The sequence below is a fragment of the Pezoporus wallicus genome, unplaced genomic scaffold, assembly GCF_028554395.1.
Source record: "Pezoporus wallicus isolate ANWC-B61680 ecotype Strahan unplaced genomic scaffold, APGP_CSIRO_Pwel_v1 contig_9450, whole genome shotgun sequence".
Classification (NCBI taxonomy): Eukaryota; Metazoa; Chordata; class Aves; order Psittaciformes; family Psittacidae; genus Pezoporus; species Pezoporus wallicus.
In genome coordinates, this window is record NW_026637444.1 from 124,629 (window position 1) to 147,963 (window position 23,335).

The 23,335-nt window shown below is 66.7% G+C and overlaps 8 protein-coding genes across 15 annotated transcripts; 5 read left to right on the forward strand and 3 right to left on the reverse strand.

The window, feature by feature from the left end:
* The first annotated feature begins 41 nt into the window (after positions 1-41).
* On the forward strand, positions 42-1,653 carry OGG1 (8-oxoguanine DNA glycosylase). The gene is made up of 7 exons (XM_057405531.1): positions 42-248; positions 363-592; positions 662-841; positions 917-1,095; positions 1,170-1,311; positions 1,391-1,440; positions 1,514-1,653. Exons 1-7 carry the CDS (start codon positions 124-126, stop codon positions 1,583-1,585), a joined length of 978 nt encoding a protein of 325 aa, XP_057261514.1. The 5' UTR covers positions 42-123; the 3' UTR covers positions 1,586-1,653.
* Positions 1,654-2,097: 444 nt separating this feature from the next.
* Positions 2,098-4,847, reverse strand: CAMK1 (calcium/calmodulin dependent protein kinase I). Of its 2 annotated transcripts, none has more exons than XM_057405529.1 (11): positions 4,699-4,847; positions 4,034-4,165; positions 3,683-3,757; positions 3,477-3,615; positions 3,266-3,392; positions 3,103-3,178; positions 2,896-3,008; positions 2,711-2,789; positions 2,529-2,616; positions 2,303-2,454; positions 2,098-2,217 (listed from the first exon to the last, which is right to left on the reverse strand). In XM_057405529.1, exons 1-11 carry the CDS (start codon positions 4,815-4,817, stop codon positions 2,127-2,129), a joined length of 1,191 nt encoding a protein of 396 aa, XP_057261512.1. In that variant the 5' UTR covers positions 4,818-4,847; the 3' UTR covers positions 2,098-2,126. The 2 variants fall into 2 exon arrangements, with proteins under 2 accessions (XP_057261512.1, XP_057261513.1); XM_057405530.1 differs by having other exon boundaries at positions 2,303-2,429; positions 4,699-4,846.
* A 544-nt stretch (positions 4,848-5,391) lies between these two features.
* TADA3 (transcriptional adaptor 3) lies at positions 5,392-7,911 on the reverse strand. The gene is made up of 8 exons (XM_057405528.1): positions 7,687-7,911; positions 7,347-7,597; positions 7,110-7,215; positions 6,823-6,964; positions 6,618-6,721; positions 6,413-6,522; positions 6,121-6,306; positions 5,392-6,041 (listed from the first exon to the last, which is right to left on the reverse strand). Exons 1-8 carry the CDS (start codon positions 7,891-7,893, stop codon positions 5,849-5,851), a joined length of 1,299 nt encoding a protein of 432 aa, XP_057261511.1. The 5' UTR covers positions 7,894-7,911; the 3' UTR covers positions 5,392-5,848.
* Positions 7,912-8,292: 381 nt separating this feature from the next.
* ARPC4 (actin related protein 2/3 complex subunit 4) lies at positions 8,293-9,941 on the forward strand. The gene is made up of 6 exons (XM_057405572.1): positions 8,293-8,404; positions 8,512-8,630; positions 8,824-8,935; positions 9,018-9,113; positions 9,233-9,403; positions 9,737-9,941. The coding sequence occupies exons 1-6, from the start codon at positions 8,402-8,404 to the stop codon at positions 9,740-9,742; spliced, it is 507 nt and encodes a 168-aa protein (XP_057261555.1). The 5' UTR covers positions 8,293-8,401; the 3' UTR covers positions 9,743-9,941.
* Positions 9,942-12,008: 2,067 nt separating this feature from the next.
* On the reverse strand, positions 12,009-13,719 carry RPUSD3 (RNA pseudouridine synthase D3). The gene is made up of 9 exons (XM_057405539.1): positions 13,654-13,719; positions 13,390-13,457; positions 13,276-13,320; positions 13,090-13,186; positions 12,913-13,020; positions 12,755-12,839; positions 12,550-12,676; positions 12,333-12,472; positions 12,009-12,254 (listed from the first exon to the last, which is right to left on the reverse strand). The coding sequence occupies exons 1-9, from the start codon at positions 13,698-13,700 to the stop codon at positions 12,075-12,077; spliced, it is 897 nt and encodes a 298-aa protein (XP_057261522.1). The 5' UTR covers positions 13,701-13,719; the 3' UTR covers positions 12,009-12,074.
* On the forward strand, positions 13,382-14,821 carry JAGN1 (jagunal homolog 1). Of its 3 annotated transcripts, none has more exons than XM_057405542.1 (3): positions 13,382-13,466; positions 13,947-14,044; positions 14,132-14,821. In XM_057405542.1, the coding sequence occupies exons 2-3, from the start codon at positions 13,956-13,958 to the stop codon at positions 14,592-14,594; spliced, it is 552 nt and encodes a 183-aa protein (XP_057261525.1). In that variant the 5' UTR covers positions 13,382-13,466; positions 13,947-13,955; the 3' UTR covers positions 14,595-14,821. The 3 variants fall into 3 exon arrangements, with proteins under 3 accessions (XP_057261525.1, XP_057261523.1, XP_057261524.1); XM_057405540.1 differs by lacking the exon at positions 13,382-13,466 and adding an exon at positions 13,725-13,858; XM_057405541.1 differs by lacking the exon at positions 13,382-13,466 and adding an exon at positions 13,733-13,863.
* IL17RE (interleukin 17 receptor E) lies at positions 14,640-19,013 on the forward strand. Of its 3 annotated transcripts, XM_057405538.1 has the most exons (16): positions 14,911-15,043; positions 15,131-15,146; positions 15,389-15,544; positions 15,656-15,762; positions 15,847-15,970; positions 16,053-16,192; positions 16,267-16,335; positions 16,418-16,484; positions 16,563-16,750; positions 16,884-16,931; positions 17,015-17,060; positions 17,164-17,312; positions 17,390-17,458; positions 17,544-17,595; positions 17,674-17,775; positions 17,979-19,013. In XM_057405538.1, exons 1-16 carry the CDS (start codon positions 14,936-14,938, stop codon positions 18,578-18,580), a joined length of 2,043 nt encoding a protein of 680 aa, XP_057261521.1. In that variant the 5' UTR covers positions 14,911-14,935; the 3' UTR covers positions 18,581-19,013. The 3 variants fall into 3 exon arrangements, with proteins under 3 accessions (XP_057261520.1, XP_057261519.1, XP_057261521.1); XM_057405536.1 differs by having other exon boundaries at positions 14,907-15,146; XM_057405537.1 differs by lacking the exons at positions 15,389-15,544; positions 15,656-15,762 and having other exon boundaries at positions 14,640-15,043.
* Positions 19,014-19,193: 180 nt separating this feature from the next.
* Positions 19,194-23,151, forward strand: IL17RC (interleukin 17 receptor C). Of its 3 annotated transcripts, none has more exons than XM_057405533.1 (17): positions 19,194-19,429; positions 19,500-19,521; positions 19,626-19,972; positions 20,085-20,220; positions 20,292-20,336; positions 20,450-20,589; positions 20,772-20,834; positions 20,935-20,989; positions 21,075-21,259; positions 21,337-21,387; positions 21,471-21,516; positions 21,619-21,731; positions 21,807-21,875; positions 21,954-22,011; positions 22,094-22,189; positions 22,272-22,310; positions 22,604-23,151. In XM_057405533.1, the coding sequence occupies exons 1-17, from the start codon at positions 19,346-19,348 to the stop codon at positions 23,149-23,151; spliced, it is 2,097 nt and encodes a 698-aa protein (XP_057261516.1). In that variant the 5' UTR covers positions 19,194-19,345. The 3 variants fall into 3 exon arrangements, with proteins under 3 accessions (XP_057261516.1, XP_057261517.1, XP_057261515.1); XM_057405534.1 differs by having other exon boundaries at positions 19,200-19,429; positions 20,775-20,834; XM_057405532.1 differs by having other exon boundaries at positions 19,292-19,429; positions 20,109-20,220.
* The last annotated feature ends 184 nt before the right edge of the window (positions 23,152-23,335 follow it).

Below are 23,335 nucleotides of genomic sequence, written 5' to 3' on the forward strand. Positions count from 1 at the left end.
GCGCGGGGAACGGGAACGGGGAACGGGGAACGGGAACTGGGCGGACCGCACTTCCGGGTTGGGACGGAAGTGTGGGGATAAAGCGGCGCCGGCGCGGAGGGGAGCCCCGTGGTGCGGAGCGCGATGCGGGGCGGGGGGATGAAGCTCCGGGACACCCCATCGGCGAGCCCCGCGCTGTGGCGGGCCCTGCCCTGCCCGGCGGCCGAGCTACGGCTGGACCTGGTGCTGCCGTCGGGGCAGACGTTCCGGTGAGCTCAGCGGGGCTCGGTTTATCCCGCACCCCCTCCGTGCCCATGCCCGTGGCCTCTGGGCTGGCCCCGACGTTACCCCCCCTCCCCACCTACCACCCCAATGTGCGGCAGATGGAGGGAGAGCAGCCCCGGGTCCTGGACGGGCGTGCTGGGGGACACCGTGTGGACGCTGCGGCAGGAGCGGGACCGGCTCTGGTACACGGTGTACGGCGGGGAGGCGGGGGCAGACACAGACCGGCTCCTCCGGGAGTTCTTCCAGCTGGATGTGGGGCTGCGGGAGCTGTACCGCGCCTGGGGGGCCGCGGACCCCCTCTTCCGAGAGGCGGCCAAAGACTTCCCAGGTGAGGTGACCCCACGGGGGGGCACCCACAGCGCCCACCGGGCGCCCCCTTACCCCGTCCGTCCGCCAGGGGTGCGGGTGCTGCGGCAGGACCCCGTCGAGTGCCTCCTCTCCTTCATCTGCACCTCCAACAACCACATCTCCCGCATCACCGCCATGATCGAGCGGCTCTGCCGAGCCTTTGGCCGCCACCTCTGCCACCTCGATGCTCAGCCCTTCCACGCCTTCCCTTCACTCGCAGCACTCGCAGGTCCAGTGTCACCACACCGCTGTCACCAAGGCCTTGATGGCATCCACCCCTGATGTCCCTCAATGTCCCCACCAGGTGATGATGCTGAGGCCCGGCTGCGGGCACTGGGCTTTGGGTACCGAGCCAAGTTCGTCAGCGGCACCGCTCGCGCCATCACCGAGGGGCTTGGCGTCGAGGGGCTGCACCAGCTCCGCACCGTGCCCTACGCTGAGGCCAGGAGGGTGCTGTGCACCCTGCCTGGTGTGGGCACCAAGGTGGGTACCGGCATGGGGCCGGGACGCGGAGCAGGAGTTGGGAATGGGCGGGTGATGGTGTGGTTTGGCAGCAGGTCGCTGACTGTGTGTGCCTGATGGCGCTGGACAAGGCGGAGGCGGTGCCGGTGGATACCCACGTGTGGCGCATCGCACGGCAGCGCTATGGCATGGAGCTGGGCGGCCGCAGCATCACCCCACGGGCGCACCAGGAGATCGGTGAGGGCAGCGCTGGGCCCGGACGTGTGCGACCCCCGGGATGGGGATGATGCTCCCGGTGCTCATCCTCTATCCACAGGCGACTTCTTCCGGGGGCTGTGGGGTCCCCGCGCCGGCTGGGCGCAGGCGGTGAGTACCCAACCCCGGGCACCACAGGGCTCAGCTCTCACCCGCCAGCTCACCCCATCCCTCCCCACACCAGGTCCTCTTCTGCGCTGACCTCCACAAAGGCCGGGAGCCAGCTGTGAGCCAGGATCGGGACAAGGAGAGCTGAAGGCAGGACTGCCGTGGTGATGGGACCCCTTAGGGACACCCCAGGAGGGACAGAGCCCCCCATCAGCGGCTATGATGATGGGGGTCACCGCTGCCTGGGGTGCTTGTCCCCTGCCCGCTGTGTGCATAGGGTGAGCTGCTGCTTCCCTGGGCAGTGAGGCTGATGGGGGGGCTCAGGGCTGTGTGTGCACCCCGCAGGGCAGGGCAGAGCCAAGCAGTGTTGGCCTCTTGTCTTTTATTACAAGCATTAAAATAGAAACATCCATTTGGAAAACTCCTTGATCATGCTGGGGTGTGGGGCAGTGCCGGGGCAGGCGTGGGGTGGCGGGGGGATGTGTGTGATGGGGGGCCCAGGACACAGCCCCAAGCCAGGGTGCAGGGGGGGGCTCTCCTGGGGGCTGCCCCAGTGCAGAGCTCTGCTATGAGCCTGCAGTGTGAAGCAGCCCCACACAGCTCAAGGGATCAGGGCTGGGTGTATCCACAGTGCCCCCCCCCCGGCTCCCCACCCCACACGGTGCCCATGGGAAGGCCGGGCCCCCCCCCTAGCCCCCCAGGACGTGTCCGTGTGGGGCCGTGCTCAGTGCGGGGGCAGACGCTGGGCTCTGCTTGGGGGCAGACGCCCGTGGTGTGACCCTGCGGGAGGAGCCAGGGGTCAGAGCCCAGCAGCAGCCCCAGTGGGGACACGATGGGGATGGAGGGGAGGGGGGTCAGGGCTCACCGTTGCTGGTGCCCCCCCGCGGCTGCTCTCCGGGGCTGGTTGGTGCTGTCTGCATGGGGCCCTCCTGGCTGGTTCCCAGCTGCAGCTTCCTCATGTGCCTCACCACGGCCGTGGCGTTGAAGGCTTGCTGCCGACCCCACAGTGTCCCTCACCTGCCCTGGGGTGACTGGGGGGGCCCTGGACACCCCCTTTACTCCCCCATAGCCCCCCAGCACACAGTGCTCACCTTCCACTTGCTCTTTGCGAAGTTCTTCTTGATCTGCTCACTCACTGACTGGTGGATGTTCTTATCAAGCGCCGTGTCCCCGGCGATCCTGGGGTGGGACAGGGGTCAGTGGGGCCTCCCCTGCCCCATAGCTGATGTGGGGTGAGTTATGGGGAGCAGACGGTGATGGGAACCCCCCTTACCATGGATGCTGTAGGGCTTGCTCACAGGTGAAGCGCTTGCAGGGGTCCTTCTCCATCAGGTGCTGGATGAAGTCTTTGGCTGGGATGGGGCATGGAGCAGCCATGAGCACCTGCGCCTGTTGCTACCCTGGTACCATGGCACCACACCGGTGTCCCCACCCTTCCAGCCTGGTGTTCCCGCTCACCCGAATCCGAGATGTCATCCCAATAGGGCGAATCAAACTCATACTCGGCCCGCAGAATCTGCTCAAAGAGTTTGGCATCGTTCTCATCATAGAACGGGGGGTAACCGCAGAGCCTGGGGGGCAACAGGGAGGGGGACACCATCACTGGGTGTCTCTGGGGGTACTGGACCCCATGGAGGGGTTTGGGGCTGGATGCGGGGCACATACAGGATGTAGGCGATGACTCCGATGGACCAGCAATCCACCGCCTTGCTGTAGGGCTTCTGCGCCAGCACCTCGGGGGCTGCAGGGGGGCACAGCAGGGGTGAAGGGGGACCCCAACCCGGGGTGGGGCGGGACGGACACCCCAGCCCTGCACCCAGGCGCTCACCCACGTAGCCGGGGGTGCCGCAGGCCGTGGACATGACGCTGCCGCAGCCCTCGATCTTGGACAGCCCGAAGTCGCTGATCATGATCTTGGAGTCCTCGTCCATGCTGTAATAGAGCAGGTTCTCGGGCTGCGGGGAGGGGGTGGTCAGGAGGGGGGTGACAGTGGGGTTCATGGGGGGGCTTTGTGCATGTCCCCCCCCCGAGGTGCTCACCTTCAGGTCGCGGTGGACGATGCCCATGTCGTGCAGGTACTTGACGGCATCGAGGATCTGCCGGATCAGGGCGCTGGCATCCCGCTCCGTGTAGAAACCCTTCTCGACGATGCGGTCAAAGAGCTCTCCCCCCGAGACCCTAAGAGGGGCAGCACGGTCAGCATGGCCCCCTCTGGACACCCCGGTGCCCCCCCATCATCACTCACAGCTGCATGATGAGGTAGAGGTGGGTGCTGCTCTCATAGATGTCATCCAAGGCCACGATGTTGGGGTGCTTGATCCTGGGAGGGGGGAGGAGATATATGATAAGGGGGGGGGGGGGGTGAGTGGGCTCCTGACTGACCCCCAACCATGGCCCCCACCATACAGAGAGCATCCGGGCTCAGTGCCGCAGGGCATCACGCGCCAACAGCTATTTTGGGCACTGGGAACAGCACACAGTGATGGGTGCTGGGAAGGGGGAGTCACGCCGGGTGATGGGGAGTGGGACACAGAGCGGGACCCCCAACAACCCCGGTGCTGGGACACCCTCCTCCCGGTGCCGGGCCAGCCCTTACTTGTGCAGGACGGCGATCTCGTTCTCGATGCTGGTCTCTTTCCCCTCCAGCGCCTTCTTAGCGATGCACTTGATGGCCACGAGCTTCCGCGTCGCCTTCTCCTCCGCCAGGACCACCTCGGAGAAGGCCCCCCTATGGGGAGCGAGGGGCGAGCGTGGCCAGAGCAGCCATGGGGACCATGGCAACGGGGAGAAAGTCCAGCTATTTATAGGAGGAAAGGGAGCGGGACACGGGACAGGCAGGGATGGAGCACCCGGCATCCCTCCCGCTGCGGCTGCACTGGCCCCTTATCAGGCAGGGTAAGGCTGAGGGTGAGCAGTGATGGGGATGGGTTTGGGAAGCCCCATCCCAAAGGCTGAGAGCAGGGCTCAGGTGGGAAGGTGGCTGCCGGCATTCCCTAAGCCTTGCCAGAATTAACCTGCTAATCCAGTGTAAGAGCCTTATAGCGCATCGGGCACCCCTGTGCCACCAGCATGGGATCCTTGGTGGGATAGCCACTGTCACCAGCACACAAGGGAGGTGTCAGACAGCACCACAACCCCCTGCCCATCCGCTTCCATCCCATTCCCAACCGGCATTTGGTCCAGCATTGGACCTGCTGCTATTCCACCACCATGAACTGGGGTTATATCACTGTAATATCCCACACCATTCCCACAACTCACGTGCCCAGGACCTCCCGGAACTCATAGATCCGACGAATATCCTCAGTCCTCTTCTTCCAGCTGGATCCATCCTGCCCCAGCGGCATGATGCCCCGTGGGGACACCTGTGTCCTGTCCATGACACCACCGCGGTCAGTGCGGGCACAACGGGGGTGATAAAGGGATGCGGTCCATGGGTGGTGGTGATGGGGATAACGGAGTTTGGGGTGTTTTGGGGGGGAAGACGCATTGGGCCCCTCCCGGTGCCCGCCCGCACCGGCGGGCACCGGGAAGGGCCCAAGCAACGCTTCTGGGTGCGTTTGGGGGTCCCCATAATGACGCGTTTCCCCCGTTTCCCCCCTCTCAACACCGTCCCTTCACCCCTTACCGACGACTCTGCGGTGGCCCCGGGCCCCCGGCGGTGGTGACGCCTCCCAGCGCTGACGTCACGGGGAACGGGGGTGTGGCCACCCAATGGGAAGGGCCGGGTTTGGCGCGGACGCGCGCGGCTACGCGGGAGTTTGGCAGCGCGGGATGAAGGGGGGATATGGACACACGCACACGTGGGTTTGGACACCCCCCCCAATTCCCATCTCATGGGGGTGTGGGGAGGGGTTGGGGACCTTGGGGTTGTTGTCCCCTTCACGTTGAGCCCAGTATAAGCAGGACCCCCCCCCCCCCCCCCAAATATCCCCAAAGCCATCACACCATTGCTTACACCAGAGCTGCCTTTATTTCTACACGGTGGTAGAAAACAACAGTACATGGGGAGCCCGGATATCACCCCAGTGTGTCCCTTCCCACCCCACACCCCAACTGGGTGGTTGGGATAAGCCCCCCAGGGCCATGGGGAGGGATAAGGGACTGTGGGGACTGCACCACAGCCACCATCAATGTCCATCCCTTGCGGTGGCCTGGCTGGTGTCACCCACCCCGAATAAGAGGGACACAGGAGTGGAAGCTACCGGTGAGGGGGGGACCCTCATGTCTCCTGGGTGGGTGACAGCCCCATGTCAGGTGGCCAAGCAGGCCTGGGGCATGCAGGCACCTGCACCCCTCTGTCCCACACTGCACGGTGAGCACAGGCGTGCTGGCACCTTGCAGGTGGCAGGGACACAGCCACCACCCCTGGCTGCTGAAGTCCGTGGCCTGGGGGTATCCTCAGCCCCCATTACCCATCCAGCAGCTTGAGGATGCTCTCTCTCTCCTTCAGGGTCTTCCAAGCTTGGTCCTTCTCCTTCTTGGTGGGCGTTCGCTTCTTCTGCCGGGCTGCCATGATCTTGCGGAAGGCATCCATCACCTCGTTGTCAGCCATGCGAACACGCTGCCGCAGCTCCTGCCGGTGCAGCTCCTCCTTGGCCAGCCTATGGACATGGGGGTGTCATGTCCACACCTTCCTGCTTGTCAGCAACCCCCTGCACCCCGATCCCTGCCTGCTCTCACCGCAGCAGCTCGTGCTTCTTGGCGCGGTTGTGGGCGCTGAGCGCCTTGAGCTCTGCCTGCCTCTTGCGCAGCTCCGCCAGGACCTCGTCCTCCGAGTCCTCTGCCGGCCGGTCCTCCGACTCCAGCAGGCCCTGGGCCACCAGCTCCTCCTTGATGCGTCCCTCCAGGGACTTCGTGTGTGGGACACTGTGGGGTGCAGAGTGGAAGCTGCTCCCACCACGCTGCTTCACTCCCCAACACTCAGCACTGGGCAGGGAAGGCACCGAGCCCCGGGCCCAGCTCGCCCACTCACCTGAAGGGCTTGTTCTGGCTGCGGGGAGACGTTCCAGCACCATCAGCTCCCGAGTCCTTGCCGGCGATCTCGGGGATGGGGGAGTCCTCGACTGGGGAGATGATGTTCTCCTGGTGAGCAGAGCACGAAGTGGTCACAGCGCTGGAGCGTGGTGGCACTGCCCCATGGGATATGGGCTTGGCACAGCCCCACGGAGCCCACTCACCTCCACAAGGGCCTGCAGGAGACGCTGAGTCAGGGGCCCAAAGGGACACCCGTCCTCTGGCTGCTCATGCTGGGCTTCTGACTTCTTCAGGAGAGCATCAACATCTGCGAGGAAGCAAGATGGAAAAGCCCCAAACAGAGGTGAGCAGCAGGGCAGGATGCACTCCATCCCCAGGGCTCACAACCCCTCCTGACAGTGCCTGCACCTTTGGTGTCCAGCTCGGTCAGGGGTCCCAGGACACCTTTCTTCTTGTCAGCAGCAGCTGCGGCCCGGGCTCCATCCTTCTGCTCCTCCAGCAGGTCCTCCTGGGCCCAGCGCTGGGAATAATGCTTCCCCAAGGGCGGGATCTGCAGGAGCAGGGCTCGCACAGGTCCCAGAGCCTCCTGCCTCATCAGCACCGTGGCATCATTCCAGGCAGGAGCACTGGCTGTGAGGTGCAGGAAGGAGCAGGGAAAAGTGAGGGTAGGAAATGGGTTTGGGGGGGGGTTTCACCTTGTAATGCTCAGCCTCATCCTCTGGCGGCTTGAGCAGCTCCTCCAGGACTCTGACCTCCTCATTGGTGAGGTCTGCGCAGTATGGCTCCACCGATGCCCAAAACCTGTCAGGATGGATGAGCTGTGATGGAGAGCCCCAGGGCATCCCGTGGGAGCTGGCACACAACCCCTTCCCTCCAGGCACCTCTTCCCTGGAGCCAGCCCTCACACCGGGAGCTGCAGCCCCAACACCCACCTGTTTGGAGCATCATTTTTGGGAATGCGGGGCACGTCAATGGGATCATCCTGGAATTCGTATTCCTGGATCTTGGGCTGCAGGTTCTTTGATTTGGGCCTGCCGGGGCCAGGCCCGGTCCCGTGCCCCCCTTTGCCCTCCAGCTTCTGCTTTTTGGGCTTCCCGTGCTTGACAGAGGTGCCCACATCGTGCTCCTTGCTCAGCTTCAGGAACCGCCGGTCGCCCTTCTTATCCTGCCAATCCGTCAGGATCTGGAAAGAGAGGGATACCCGCGGTCGGCTCCGGGCTGGGAGGGATGCAGGCAGCTGGAGGACCGGGATGAGGAGCATCCCTACGGCACCTGAGTCTCGGCCTCCAGCACCCGGAGGCGGCGGCTGGCGGAGGAGAGCAGCGTCTCCAGCTCCAGCTGCAGGGTGTCCAGCTCCTCGATGCCGATGCCGTCGTCCTCGGAGCGGGCCAGCACGGCCGTGTACCGCGGGCAAACCTTCCCGTGGTCCACAGACTTGAAGTCGTGGAACTGCAGCGGGCAGTCCTTCAGCTCGGACATGGCGGCGGGCACGGGGCCTGAGGCGGGCACCGGGGGCTACAGCGGAACCGGGGGGTGATACCGGAGCGGAGCGAGGGGCTGCAGGGCCGCTCGCCCCTTCCGGCCGCCGTCCGTGGTGCTCGCCCCGCCCCTCGCGTTCTCCGATTGGCCCAGCCACGCCCGATGCCCATCGCTCATTGGCCCGGCCCTCTTTCCATCTCGCTTCCCTAATATGGAAGCCCTGACTGGAGCGTACCAAGCACAGCGGAGGGGGGGGTGGTGAAGCGGTGCGGGATCCCGCTGCGGGACGCCTCTTCCGCTCCCGTTCTCCAGCGAGGCCTCATCCCAGCCGCACTATACCTCTGTGCCTCGGAGAGGCTTCGCTACCCTCTCCCGGGCCCTCACCTGGGGATAGGGGGAGGTAGCAGACACCAGTCACCCCCCTTCCCGCCGCAGTGGGAGGTGCCGCGCATCGGGGAAGAGGTGACCGGCTACTTCCGCCTGGCGGCACCGGACCGCAGCAGCCACCATGGTAGGGCGGGGGGCACCGGGCCGGGGGCGGCGGGGCCGGGAGGGGGCAGCGGGGCGGGGGGAGCCGCGGGTACCGGTACCGGTGCTGATGCCGCCGTGTCCCCGCAGACCGCCACGCTGCGCCCGTACCTGAACGCGGTGCGCGCCACGCTGCAGGCCGCGCTGTGCCTCGAGAACTTCTCCTCGCAGGTGGTGGAGCGGCACAACAAGCCCGAGGTGGAAGTCAGGTACGGCGGGGAGCGGGCCGGGATCCCGGGGGGGGCTGGTTGGGGATGGACGCCTCGAAGCATCCCGTATCAGCGAGAAGGAAGGAGCCTCCCCGCGGCTCCCCATCCCCGTCCGGTTCTGATGCCCCCCATCCCCGTTGCTGAGCTGTAAACGCTTCCCTGTGAGTCAGCGCTGCCGTTCCTCTGCTCGCAGGAGCAGCAAAGAGCTGCTGTTGCAGCCGGTGATCATCAGCAGGAACGAGAAGGAGAAGGTGCTCATCGAGGGCTCCATTAACTCCGTGCGCGTCAGCATCGCGGTGAAGCAGGTGAGGTTTGGCCGCAGGGGGAAGCTTCAGTCCCTTCTCTCTTCCTCCTCGCTTCCCTCTCACTTCCCTTCCCTCTCCCCAGGCCGATGAGATCGAGAAGATCTTGTGCCACAAATTCATGCGCTTCATGATGATGAGGGCTGAGAACTTCTTCATCCTGCGCAGGAAGCCCGTGGAGGTGAGGGGCTGGGATGGGGTCGAGCTCCCATCACCGGGGGGGGGTCTCCAGAGATGGATGTGAGGGTGCATGGTTGGTGTCCCAGGTGTTCATCCGCAGGGTGCTTCTCTCTTCCCCAGGGCTACGACATCAGCTTCTTGATCACAAACTTCCACACGGAGCAGATGTACAAGCACAAGCTGGTGGACTTTGTCATCCACTTCATGGAGGAGATCGACAAGGAGATCAGCGAGATGAAGCTGTCTGTCAACGCCAGGGCCCGCATCGTGGCGGAGGAATTCCTCAAGAACGTGAGGCTCGGGAAAGGGAGGAGGCGGATTCCTCGTGTTGGGATTTTGGGAGTGGGGTGTGGGGCTCCAAGCCAGTGTGGTTCTAATGCCCAGAGCCCCCCCAATCCCACCTATGGGGACAGCAGTGCCAGTGTGCCCAAGACCCTCTTGGAGACAGGGTGGGAGGATGCCCAGGGTGGGGGGATGCTCATACCCCCTCTGTGTGGGAAGTGCTGGGTTTGGGATCCCCAGAGCACGCTTGGGGGGGGGGGGGGCAGCCACCAAGGGCACAGCCCCAGGGTGCTGGTTCACACAGGGGCTCACAGCCACCTCTCTTCTCCTCTTGCCTTGCAGTTCTAGGCCGTGGTGCAGGACCCCGTGGCTCCCCAACGCTTGTGCCTGCTCCCGCTCCCCACCGAGGATGGCCGGGCCGGGCCGGGCCCTGCCTGCCCCTCACCGTGCCGGGGGGGCCGGGCCGGGAGCAGCGCCCGCTTGCGGCAGAGCGGCCCCGGCCGTTCCCGTGTCTCGTCGTGTTTTATAAACGGTCTCGTTTGCTGTAGCCGCTGCCTTGGGCTCTTTCCTCTCGCCGCAGCGGGGGGCAGACACCGTGGACCCCCCCGGGGATGTGGAGTGCCCGGCTCCTTATGGAGCTCCATAGCAACTGCAAAAAGAGGGGGCGGTCCCGACGGTGGGGGCAGGACCTGTGGTGGGAGGAGCAAGGGGGTGGCCTTAAAAGGGGGGATAATTGGGGTTGAACGAGGATGTTGGGGGAGAGGGCTCGGGATGTGGGGCACGAAAGAGTTTGAGGGCTTGGGGGCATCTCCATGTGAAAGGGGTCGAGAAAGGGGTTTGGGAGGATGGGGGTGGCACACATGACACAGGGGGCTGGTGTTTGTACCACTTTGGGGCAGTGGGGCCAGTGCGGTGACCAGGGCTGGTGCAGGGTTGGGGTGTCCATGTGCTGGACCCGACCTCAGTCCCCAAGGGGAGAAGGGATGCACTTGGTCTCTGGGGATGCAAAGGAGTCACCCTCTCGTTGACACCCAGACCCCCCCAGCCAGGCTTGGTGGGGGGGTGAATGCCAGAGTAACCGATGTTCCTAGTGGTGTTGGGGGGCTGAGTGCGACCTTTGGGCCCTATGAGGCAGCCGGGACTCCAGCACAAAGCTCTGACCTGGTGCATGCTTGGTCACCATGGAGCTGCTGAGGAGCAGGCAGCACATGGAGGAGGCTGTCGAGGTGAGGCCTGATTACACACACACCTTACTGCATGCCAGGTACACGTGTTTATTGCATTTATGGCTGAACACTTGCATCCCTCCCTAGGAGAAGATCTTCATGGTGCGGGGCACCTACCCCATCATCCACAACGTGCTTCGGGCACGGGGCTGTGTGGAGAAGTTCTCCAACACCATCAGGGTGGGCACCCTCTTGTGGCAGCAGCAGGACAGCTGGAAGCTGCTGGATGAAGACAGGGGCAATGAGCAATGGGAGTCAGCGCTGGGTCCAGAGCCAGGGTTGGCATCCTGCTGGGCTCAGCCCTCAGTGGAGATCCTGGAGCCTCCGGAGGAGGAGGATGCCCACTGGTATGATGAGGACCTTGGTGGCATCCACAACATCATGGTTAGTGGTGAGGACCAGGGCTGGACTCCCCAGGGCACAGCCTGGGCTGGGTGGTGAGGTGGGATGGGGGCTCCACAGCCCACCCCAGTCCCCTCTGTCCCTCCTGCAGTCCTCTGTGGTGAGTGACCAGACACTGACCTTCATCTGGACCAGTCAACTTTTGGCTGCTGCAGGACCACCAGGTGGTGAGCCACTTCAATGGCATCAGAGCCTTCACCACCAAGGTGACAGCCTGGGGATGCTGGGGACGTGGTGCTGTGGTGCCTGTTACCTTTGGTACCCAAACCTTCCGTGGTCTCCAAGTCACTTACGGACACCAAGCCTCCTGTGATGCCCAAGCCAAAGGGCAGAACTACTCAGCTCCCACAGGCTGGAGCAGCACAGGTCCAGTCAGCTCCTCTGGAGCAATTACGCTCCTTCTCCTCTGGCTCTGTCCCCCAGGCACCACCACAGCCCAAACCCCTGCTCCAGAGGGCTCAAGTCACTGCCCTTGTGGGGCCAGTGCCCTGCCCAAGGCACCCCCTCCACCAGCTGAAGTCCCACCAAGGACCCTGCCTGCATGCCCTGGGCAGCTGAGCTGTGCTGTAGGCAGGGGTCATGCAGCAGCACCCGCAGGCAGGCAGAAGACCTGCTGCAGGCCATGAAGGAGGGGACAGCATCATGCCCATCCTAAGTGGGGCAGCACGGCAGCAACCCCATCCCCTTTACCTCAACCAGAACCTGTCACTGCACAGGGACGCCCACCCCACCAACTGTGGGGTGATGAAACATTACTGAAACACACTGACCGTGTTTCAAAACCCCACGTGGGGTGGGAGGATGCAGTGGGAACCGGGTCTGCGGGCAGGAACCGGGGCAGGAAAAGCCGCCTCCGCTCCTGCTTGTGGTCACGGCTGCGAGACAGAGCCGTGGCAGCGGTGACACCGGCAGTGGGAACCAGGTCAGGCACTGGTGTCACATGTTGATAATGTGTCCCCAGGAGAAGAAACGGGTGCTGCGACACCGCGGCAAGAGGTGGGGATTTAATAGGGCAGCAGAAGGCACTGGGTTGGGGGTCCCCCCCATGGGTGCTACCGCTCCAGGTGCCCAGGCAGCCCCAGGCGTTGCAGCGTGCGCAGGAAGGGGAGTGGTGGTGGGGCACGGATCGGGCCCTGCGGCAGCACCAGCTCCTGCAGGTGGATGTGGAGTGGGAGGTGCCGAACCTGCTGTGGGGAGAGCCCCAATCTCTGCAGCAGCGCCTCGTCCAGCACCTGCAATGGGAGCAGAGGCTCAGTGGGGCCCTGGGGGCTGTGCTGAGCCCCCAGCCAGCACCCACCGCGGCCATGTACCTGTGTGCGGGGTGCGGCGGGCTCGGGGGGCAGGAGGAAGGGCACCCCCAGCACCCTGCCCACGCGGGACGAGTGCTGGTGGTCACCCAGAGCCGGGCACAGCAGCAGGGTCAGGTGAACCGGGAGCTGCTCCGGGAAGGCTGGAAGGCAGTGGTATCATGGCGGGTGGGGAGGGACAGGGGGTGGGGACAGGGAGGGATTTTGGGGCACCACTCACCCGTCCTGGGCTGGAGCTGGAGCAGGGCGCAGCCCCCCGCGGCCCCCAGCACCCGGTACCGTGTCAGGGTGTTCTTCACCTCCTTCCTGGCCAGGCTCCTGCGTCCCGGCGCCGGCACCGGCACCACCTGCAGCACCACCACAGCCTTCAGCCCCCCGTTCCGGGTCACCCTCCCTGTGCCCGTAACCCCCCAGCACCCCCTTACCACAGCGGTGTCACCCTGCTGCTGCCAGCGCAGCCCGGTGTGGATCTCGCCCTCCGGCTCTGCCGGGACCCCCACGGTGACGGCGCTGTGGGGAGAAGGGGGGGTGAGGAGGGGACAGGACCCCTCCACGGTGCCATGGTGACACCCCGGGGACTCACCGGTACGTGACTGGGTACTGGCCTCGCTGGCGAGCACCGGTGAAGAACTGCTGGAGCTCCTCGGTGGCGCGATGGCAGCTGGACAGGAGGGTGAGGCCGGAGTATTCCCTGTGGGATGTGACAGCCCTGAGCCCCACAGAGGGGGAGCGGCCCCTCCTGAGCCCCCTTCACCCGTACCTGGCCGGAGCCTTCACCACGTGGAGCTCGGCGGGGAGCCCCAGGCGCCGCCGCAGTGCCGGCAGCAGCACGGCCAGGCTCAGCTCCCCGGGCCGCCCTAGGCAAGGGGGGGGGGGAGGTCAGCACACGCTGTGCCCCCCATACCCTATCCCTCCCCAATTCCTGCACCCCCCGCCCCGCACTCACCCAGCACAGGCAGGCCGTGGGGTTTGCTCAGCGCCAGCACGGCTCCTGGTGACGGGATGCGGGTCAGGATGTGACCGACACACCACCACCCCCCGCCCCGTTCCCCTTTGGTACCTTCCCGGTGCACCACAGAGGCCTCCAGTAGCCCCAGCGTCTCCTCAGGGCCCAGCGGCCGCCTCCATCTGCGGGGTGTGAGTGGGGGGGGCACGAGTGGAACACACACACCCCCACACCCCCCCTCCTGGTTGTTGGTCACCCCCCGGTTATGGGACACCCCCCCCCCCCGGGTTACTGTAAACCCCCGGTTATAGGACACACGCCCCCTCCCCGGTTACGTCCCGTCCCCCCTCCCCCGTTTATGGCCCCCCCCAGTCTGACCCCGCCGCTCTCGCCCGCCGCCCCGCTCGCGCCAGCCCTGCCGCCATGTCGTCACCGCGCGGAGGCGGAGCCGGACGGGGGCGCTCCTCGCACCTACCATAGAGCCGCCCCTCCGGCAGCGCAGAGCGGCCTACCTCCGCGGTCGGTGCCGGCGGGGCTGCGGCTATAGAAAGGCGGAAGTGCGGGCAGAGCGTCCCGCCGGCAGGTGGGGTGCGGCGGGGGGGGGGGTGTCTCACCCGGTGTCGCGGGGGGGGTCGGTCCGGTCCCGTCCCGCTCACTCTGTGCCTCCCCAGGGCAGCACCATGGCTTCCCGCGGGGGGCCCCGCGCCGCCGGCACCGACGGCAGCGACTTCCAGCACCGGGAGCGTGTGGCCTCGCACTACCAGATGAGGTGGGTGCCCGGGCGGATGCGGGTGTGCGTGCGGGGGTCCGTGTCCCCCCTCCATCACCCAGTGATGCCCTGTGCTCCTCCCCGCAGCGTGACCCTGAAGTCCGAGATCAAGAAGCTGATCTACACACACGTGTGCATCTGGTTGCTGCTGCTGGCCCAGATGTGCGTGGGGCACCTCAAGTTGCTGCCCCACGACCAAGTGGCCATGCCCTACCAGTGGGAGTACCCGTACCTGCTCAGCATCCTGCCCTCGCTGCTGGGCCTCCTCTCCTTCCCCCGCAACAACATCAGCTACCTGGTGCTCTCCATGATCAGCACCGGGCTCTTCTCCGTGGCTCCGCTCATCTATGGGGCTATGGAGATGTTCCCCATGGCGCAGCAGCTCTACCGGCACGGCAAAGCTTACCGCTTCATCTTTGGCTTCTCGGCTGTGTCCGTCATGTACCTGGTGGTGGTGGTGGCCGCTCAGGTGCACGGCTGGCAGCTCTACTACAGCAAGAAGCTGCTGGACTCCTGGTTCACCAGCACGCAGGAGAAGAAGAAGAAATGAGGAGCGATGGGGTCTGTGAGGGATGGAGCTCTGCAACCGGGCCCTATGGGGCAGCGCTGGCGCGGCTCCGGTGCGGGCTCCCCCCCCCCCATCCCGGGACCAACGTGTCTGAGCCATGCCACGGCTCCGGGATCGCATGTAACGGGGGGGGGGAGACCCGGTGCTGGGGAGGGGGTGCCGATCCTCCGCGTGTTTCTGTATGGAAATAAAGCAGCTCCGCGCTCCCACGCGTGTCTGTGCCGCCCGGTGACGGGGCGGGCGGAGCGGCGGGGCCACACGTGCTGGCGGTGGAATGCGGCGGGGCCGGCCCGGGGCGGGGCGCGGAGCGGGTCGGAGCGGCCATGGGGCGCTCGGTGCTGCTCGCTGCCGCTGCCCTGCTGCTGCTGCTGCTGCCGCCGCTCACCGGGACCGGAGCCGTCGTCACCCGCCTCCGGGTCTCCTCCAACTTCGTGAGCGACGGGGGAACGGGGAGGCGGTGGGGAGGGAGGCGGGGGGGGCTGGCGGCGCCGCGCTCACTCCGGTGTCTTTCCTTGCAGAAGTGCTGGGCCACCGGTAAGTAGCGTCGGGACCGGGTCTGGGACCAGGATGGAGCTGCGAACGCGGGGCTCCATCCGCTCGCGGATACCGGGTCCTGAAGCCGGGGGTTCTCCTTACCCGCGGTTCTCTCTTCTCGGGGCTCCCCCTTCCCGGTGATTCCCGGTGTGCCGAACACCCGGCCCGCCATGGACTCTCGGTCCCGGCTGTACGCGGACCCCGGCACACGGCCGCCGCTCTCTGCTCTCCCCTCCCCGCAGCCGACAGCACATTGAGCCGCCCCCGGTGCCGCCGCCCGTCCCGGTCCGGGCCGCCGCTGAACGCACCCGCCCTGGAGCTGGGCAGGGCCCGCCTGTGCCTGCACTCGCAGCGCTGCCAGCCCTGCCTGCGGGTGCGCCTGGCCCTCCCCGCCGCAGGTACGGGCAGGGGCACCGCGCACCCCCCGTCGGTGGGGGGGATGTGGGGGTAAAGGGGAGCTGGGGGCTCATCTCCCACCCGTGCCCGCTCCACACGCTGGTTTCCCGCAGAGCTCGGTGATGTCCGCGGGCTCCAGCTGAACTTCCTGGAGCTTGGCTCCAACCGGGCAAGCTGGCTGCAGGTGTGGCGGCGGCACCGGGCAGCGGGCAGCTCACCGGTGAGTCTGGGGTGGGTTGGATGGGGCGGAGCCGTCGGTGTCCCGCTGAACTCCCCCCCCACACACACACCCCGGTTCCCGCAGTGGCAGGTACAGTTCGACTGCTTCCCGGTGGAGAGCGGCCGGCAGGTCCTTGTCTCCCTCCACACTATCCCCGACCGAGGCTGGACCCTCAGCCGCAGCCGCTTGGTCACTGCTGAACCGCCCGGTGAGGCTGGAGGGGACCGGGGGGGTCTCGAGGGATGGGGGACACACACATGGGCACCAGCTGACCCCTGCCTGCTCCACAGGACCCATCTTCACCCATACGTGGGTGCCCGAGGAAAGGGCCATCGAAGTGTGGGTGCCCGACGGCCCGGCCCTCATGGTGCGCCTGTGCCATCAGCTCGCCCTGGAGTGTGAGGAGCTGCCCCGGCCCTTCCACCAGCAGGTAACGGCTCCATTCCCCACCACACCAGGCTGGGATCCGTGTTCTCCTCCACTGATTCTGCCTCCGTACCATAGGTGCTGGTGCTGGGGGGCCACCGCATCTCACTGCCATATGAGTTCCTGGTGCCCTGCTTATGCATTGAGGTGCGTCGCCCATCCCCGTGGCCTCTGGGCCCGTGCAGCGAGGGCTCATCCTGCCCTGACCCCCACCACTCTGCTCCCCCAGGCCTCTTACCTGCACCACGACAGCACACGCAGCAAGCGCTGCCCCTTCCGCAACCAGCTGGCTGCCTGTGAGTGCCCATGGGGAGGAGGGACCCCGGTCCTGGGGGTGTCCCCCCCTCCGGCCCCACTGACCCGATGCCTCGCAGATGGCCCCGAGCTGTGGTCCTCGGTGCACTTCCACGACTACAGCACCAGCAGCAAGGACCAGATGGCAATGGTGCTGAGCGCCAGCTGCCCCCTGCACCCCCGCGCCACCCTGTGCTGGAGGGAGGTGGCAGCTGAGGCTGCACCGTGCCACGACATCCCCAACTCCACTGCCAGCGAGGAGGACCAGGTAAAGGGTCGTGGTTTTGGGGTGCTGGGGCACCCACCAGACCCCCAGGGACCCCTGAGGGTGGTGGGTAGTTGCTGCAGTGCCCATGGGCTATGCAGGTTTGGGATGGTGATGCTCTCTCTGCACATTCCAGGCATATACACTGGACAAGGTGGATGTGCACCCCCAGCTCTGCTTTCGGGTAAGCCCCCATGGGTAGGTGGGCACCAGTGCTGGGGGGCTCTGGGGCTCCCCCAGCCCTTTACTGATCCCTGTTCTCCCCAGTTCTCCTATGGGAACAGCAGCCACGTGGAGTGTCCCCATCGGCCAGGTGAGCCCTATAGATCAGGGGCACCCCTGCCCTGGGGTCCCTCGCACCCCTCATCCCCTTGGGCATCCCACAAGCCCCCTGCTTCTCTCCCTGGTGACCGCAGTGACCGCCTGGAACGTCTCAGTGAGCGTCCGAGGGCTGCAGCTGCGCCTGCACCTCATCTCCAGCATCCCTGCAGCTTTCAGTGCAACCCTCTGCCAGCGCCGGGGCGGGCAATGCGAGCCCGAGCCCCCCCTCTACACTGTCACACAGGTGAGTGGAGTGGGGCTGGAGGGGGGCAGGACATGGTGGGGACCGACCCACAGTGACCCTTCTCTTGTGCTTTGCAGCCAGAGGGCTCAGCCCCAGGGGAGCTAGCGCTGCTGCTGCCGATGCAGGTCCTGGGCAGCTGCGTGCTGGTGAGGTGACCCACGTACCAGCACCCCCACAATGGGGGGGACCCTAACCCCAACCCGGCCCCTCCTCACACAGCCTCTTCCCCAGGTCTGGCGCTCGGATGTGCGTTTTGCTCGGAAGCAGCTGCTCTGTCCCGATGGTGAGTGAGGGTCCCGGGGAGCCACGGGGGGCACTGGGGGTGCACGGAACCCCCATTCCCTCACTGCCCCTCTCCCAGTCTCCCGCAGGCACTTTGGGCTGCTGGGGTTGGCGCTGGTGCTGGGGCTGCTGTTGACCTTGCTGCTCCTCAATTGCCGAGGCGCCTGGAGGCCTGATGATGGTGAGGGGCACTCCGGGGGGATGCGGGACGGGGGAACAGTGCTCATGGCACCCATAGGGCTGGGGTGCCGCGGGCTGCTGCCTCCCTGGGCTGCAGAATGGATGCACAGGGTGGTCAGATGCCCTTGGAGGATGCCGGTGTGTGCCCAGGGGATGGGGAGCGGCTCGGGGCAGGGCTGTCACCGCTGTCCCCTCCACCCGCAGGTCCCGCGGACGCTCGCCCCGTGCTGCTGCTGTACTCGCCGGACTCGGAGGAGCACTTGGGGCTCGTGTGCGCCCTGGCCGAGCGGCTCCGCGCCGGGCTGGGCTGCGACGTGCGCCTGGACCTGTGGGAAGCGGGCGGCTTGGGGCAGGCGGGGGCCCTGCCCTGGCTGTACGCGCAGCGCGGCACCGTGGGCCGGCAGCGCGGGACCGTGCTGCTCCTCTGGAGCCGCGGCAGCGCCCGGCTCTTCCGCCGGTGGCGGGGCGGGGCGGCGGGCGGGGACCCCCCCGGGGATGCTCACGACATCTTCGGGGCGGCCATGTCCTGCCTGCACGGGGAGCTGGGCGCGGCGGGGCGCGGCAGGGGCTGGGTCCTGGCGTACTTCAGCCGGCTCTGCAGCCCCCGAGATGTCCCCCGGCCGCTGCGGCCCCTGCCCACCTACCGCCTGCCCCGGCAGCTGCCCGGGCTGATGGGCGCCCTGAAGGGCAGCCCCCCGGCCCCCCGCCGCTGCTGCCCGGGCGGGGTCGGGGGGCTCCTGCACCGGCTGGGGGCCAGGGAGGGCAGCCCCCCCCCGCGGCACATCGGAGCGGCTACCGGCACTTGAGGGATTGCGCTGGGGCTGAGCTGGGCATTGCGGGGGGCGGCCCCCCCCCGTTATGGAGGTGCAGGGCTCGGCCGTGCCCGTGGGGGCACAAGGAGGAGCTGGTCCCAGCCATAGGATGTGCTGTGGACAGGGATGAGCTTCCAGCCCATGGAGCTGGGAGCGGAGGTGCTGTCCCGGGCAGGGGCAGCTTTATTTCCACACAGGGATTTGCTCCAGAGGAAAACCAGGACCTGAGAAGCCCCTCGGGATGTCACAGACGGTCGAGGGCTGGAGCAGCAATGGAAGAAGCTGAGTCGTGGCAGGGGGGGCTCCTGCTCTGCCCTGCCCAGGGCATGGGGGGCAACTGCTGGGCACAGCCTGGCCCTGCTCCTTGCTCTTGCTGCCAGCAGGACCGTGTCTGGGGTGGAAGCAATAAAGCCACCGTTTCACCCTCTCCTGCTGTCCATCCATGCCGTGTGCTGGGGTGCCCGGTGCTCCCCTGAAGCATGGTAGGGGGCAAGAGGGGGTATAGGGCAGGACATGGCATAACCACGGCTCCAAGTGCGGCTCCCGGGCTCGTCTGCGTTCTGAAACCACCGTGTGCTGGATCCTCTCCATGGGGATCAGGGAGGCCCCACCCCGGGGCGGCACTAGCGAGGACCCGGGTGTCCGGGATCGGAGCAGGAAGCGGGAGCCGGTGGCGGCCGCGGGGCCCGTGGAGCCGGGAGCGGGGTTGTGGGAAGAGGATAGCGTGGGGCCGGGGCACCCTACGGCCCCGGCCCCGCCATGGGTGTGCTGGTGCCGCTGGTGCTGGTTCTGGTGGTGACGGGCGGGCTCGGTGCTCACCGGGACACCTTGGCCTGCACGCAGGTGGGTCGGTGGCACCAGCACAAGGGCTGCCGGGCACCGCGGCACCGGCTTCACCATCTCCTCCCGCCAGGGCCTCGCCTGCCGCCTCCTGGGTAAGTGGCACTGCCATAGCCGCGGGCACACGCAGGAGTGGGACATGCGCCCATAACCCTGCACCCACGGACCCGTGGCCACCCTCTGTCTTCCCCTCACCCAGACCCCGACGTGCTGTGCGGGATGGAGCCGCAGGGATCTCACCACGGGCTGGCCCTGTCTCGGCTGCGGCTGGAGCCGGCGCTGCGCTGCACCGGAGCCAGGGCCTGCTCTCCCTGCCTGGAGGCACGGCTGCGCCTGGCTGTGCCCCGCGGCGCCGCGGGGCCGCGCATCCCTGCGGCAGGGCACGGCGGTGATGGGGACCGGGGGGCACCAGAGCATGGGGACCCCTCTCCCCAGCACAACGCCAGCGGGGTGCTGCTGCTCGCCGCGCACACGTACACCTCGTCCCGCTGCGTGGCCATGGAGGTCTGGGCACCCATAGGCACTGCGCTGCCCGGGCGGACGCTGGTATGGAGGTGGGGGTAGCAGGGATGGGTGTCCCCAGCAGTCACTGGGCACTGTGGGTACTGGCACCGCTGCATCTCTGTGGTGCGGAGGTCCTGTTCCTGTATTGCCACAGCACAGCGGCGGTTTTCCTGCCCAGGGCTGGGTTACATTCCGGTGCTTTGAGGCACCGCTGGGCTCCGAGCTCCGTGTCACGGCGTACACCACCACGCGTGGCCATCGGAGGCTGAGCCAGCTGCAGCGGGTACCAGGTGAGCCCCCACATGCAACCCAATGTGGCAGCACCATCCCCCCTGTGCCTGCTGACACCCTGTCCCCACAGACTGCTCGTGGCCTGTGGCACAGAGTGCTGTCACCCAGTGCCAAGGTAGGTGATGGTGACCCTCACACCTTGGTGCATGTCCGCTATGGAGGGCTGGGTGAAGGATGTCGGGGGAGATGGTGAGGGTGACCCCTGTGGTGCTGTGCCCTGTGCCGCAGCGCCCAGGTTGCAGGTCTCCCCGGGGCCCAAGGAGGTGGTCATTGAGGTGCAGGGGGCGATGCCAGGGCACAGCTACACCCTCCGGCTCTACCACAATCAAAGCCATGGCACTGCCGGGCCGGGGCGCGTGGTGACTGTGGTGAGTGTGACCCCTTCCCTGACCCCCCACCCTGGCCGGCTCTGTCCGCTGTCCCCCTGCCCAGTCCCCGGGAAGCTGTGTCTGTGTTACAGGCAGGGCGCTGGTGTCACCCTGGGCTGGGTGACACTGCTTGGGGGGGGGGGGGGTTTGCCATGGGGTGACCCACGTCTGGTTGCTGGTAGCAGAGCAGCAACGTGAGCTACAGCCTGCCAGCCGAGGAGGTGCTGCCCTGCCTCTGCCTGCAGGTCAGTGTGCGGGTGGGCACTGTGTGTCCCCCCCCCCCATCCAGCGTCCCGAGGCCAGCATGGATACCCCAAATCCTTCTCTCTTTTCCTCCCCTCCCAGGTCTGGCTGGAGACCCAGGACCCGTTGCGGGCCACCCTGTGCCCCTTCTCCCATGGTAACTGTGCTATGGGGCTGGGCTGGGGCACAGAGGGACCCATGGGGACACCATGGGGTAACACTTGTGTCCGGTGCCACCACAGATGCCAAGGCCTGGCAGCAGCTGTGGGCACGCAGCCGGCTGGTGCTGCATACCGAGGCACAGGCACTGACCTGCTCCCTCTCATCCCCCTGTGATCTCCTGGCTGAGCTCATTCCCTGCTGGCAACCAGCACCCACCGGGCCCTGCCAAGCACTGCCCGGCCTGCGGCACCCCGCTATGGGGCAGGTGAGTGGGGCTCCATGGCGCACTGGGAGTACCAGAGGGCTGTGGTGGCACTGATGGAGCATCCCTTCCACCCACAGGGATCCCAGGAGCTTGGGGGGCTGTGGCCACACCCCAACCTTTGTGTGCAAGTAGGACACCCCTCTGCCCCATAGCTGCCCTATGGCTGCCCCATGGGCACCCCTGGGTGCTGCTAACCCGCTCTCTGTGGTAGGTGTGGAGTCATGGGCAGGTCCGGCTGAGCCAGTGCCTGCAGGATCGTGAGTAGAGATGGGGCAGGAGGGCAGGGGCAGCCCCAGAGGTCTGGCTGTGGGGCAGGAGCTCTCCCTGGATCCCCCCCGCAGCCCCTGGCTCACCCACAGGAGCACTGCCCGGCCGCCCCGATGACATCCTGCTGTTGGAGCGCCATGGGAACACCTCGCTGTGTGTGCTGGAGCGGGGCGCATGCACCCCCCTTGCCAGCTTCACCAGCACGGTGAGCCCAGGGCCCCCGTGTCCCGGTAGCGGTGGCACCGCGGCACAGCCGGCTCACCCCGTGCTGGTGTTGCAGGGACTGGGACACCCGGGGCTGCTGGAGCAGGAGCTGCGGCGGGATGTGGCGATGGGACAGTGCAGGCAGGTCAGTGCGGGCAGCAGCGGGGACACGTCCCCAGTGTGTGATGTGTCCCCAGTGCGTGACAGGTCCGTGTGCCCACAGATCTGGCACCATGAGAACAGCACCGCGGTCACGCTCTGGGCCTGTCCCATGCATAAATGTGAGTGCTCCTGGCTGTGCCATGGCAGTTTGGGGCTGGTGGGTGCTGTGGGTGCTCCATGGACACTGTCTCTGCCCCACAGACCTGCGTGCCCGCTGGGTGCTGGCATGGATGGGGGTGATGCTGGGAGCTGCCTGCCTCCTGCTCCTGCTCCTGCTGAAGAAGGAGAACATTAAAGGTGAGTGGTGCCCATGTGGGGAATGTTCCCATCCTAAGGCCCCTCTCTCAGGACCTCACCTCACCACCATTCCTCCCCATAGGCTGGCTGAAGTCCCTGAGGGTTGATTACAGCTCTGAGGGTGAGTGTGGGGTGAGCCTAGGGTGATGGCGGTCCCCATTAGGGCTGGTCCCTGCTTGCTTCCCAGGCTGCCCCATAGGTTGGGTTGGGGTGTAGGGGGACAAAGCAGAGGATGGGAATCCTATGGAAGTAGGGTTCCCAACCTACCTCCCACTATGACTGTTCCTTAGGGTGGGTAAGGGGATGGGTCTTATATAGGGTGAGTAAGGAAATGGGTGGTGGCCCCCCAAGCACCCCCATAGGGTGGCTGCAGGGTACCTGGGGATGAGTTCAAACACTGACGATGCCCCCCAGCCCCGCTGCGCGGCCGGCGGGCGCTGCTGGTGCACGCGGTGGAGCCGGTGGCAGAGCGGGCGGCCTGTGCCCTCCTGGCAGCCCTGCGCCCGCTGGGGCTGGCCGTGGCGGCAGCACCGGGAGGCGGCAGCGGGGCAGCAGCGTGGGGACCCCTGCCCTGGCTGCACGCGCAGCACCACCGGGCGCTGCGCGGCGGGGACACCATCATCATCCTCCTCTCGCCAGCGGCCGTGGCTGCCGCGCACCAGTGGGACGCTGATCCCAGCCCCAGTGATGTCCCCACCACCGCACCCTGCGAGGCCTTTGCTGCGGCACTGTCCTGTGCCGTGCCGGAGCTGGCGGCAGGCAATGGGCGCTACGTGGTGGCCCGGCTTGAGGCCTTGGTGCCGTTGGTGCCACCGGTGCTGCGGGCAGCCCCTGCCTTCGCTCTGCCCAGTGAGACCAAGGGGTTCCTGCGGGCGCTGGCAGCACCGTGGTGGCGGGGACGGTGGCTGGAGCCGTACGTGGCGGCAGTGGCCGGGGGGCTGCGGCGGGCGGTGGGGGAATAAACAGTGATGGCAGGAGTCGAGCCCAGGTGGTGTGGGGGAGATGGGAAGTGGGATGGACTGGGGAGGGGTGGCGGGAGGTAAGGGGGGAACTGGGGGAAGGGAGGGGGTCTGGGCTGGGTTGGGTGGAGAATGGATGGGGAACTGGGACAGTTTGGGGGGGATGAGGGGGAACTGGACCAGTTCG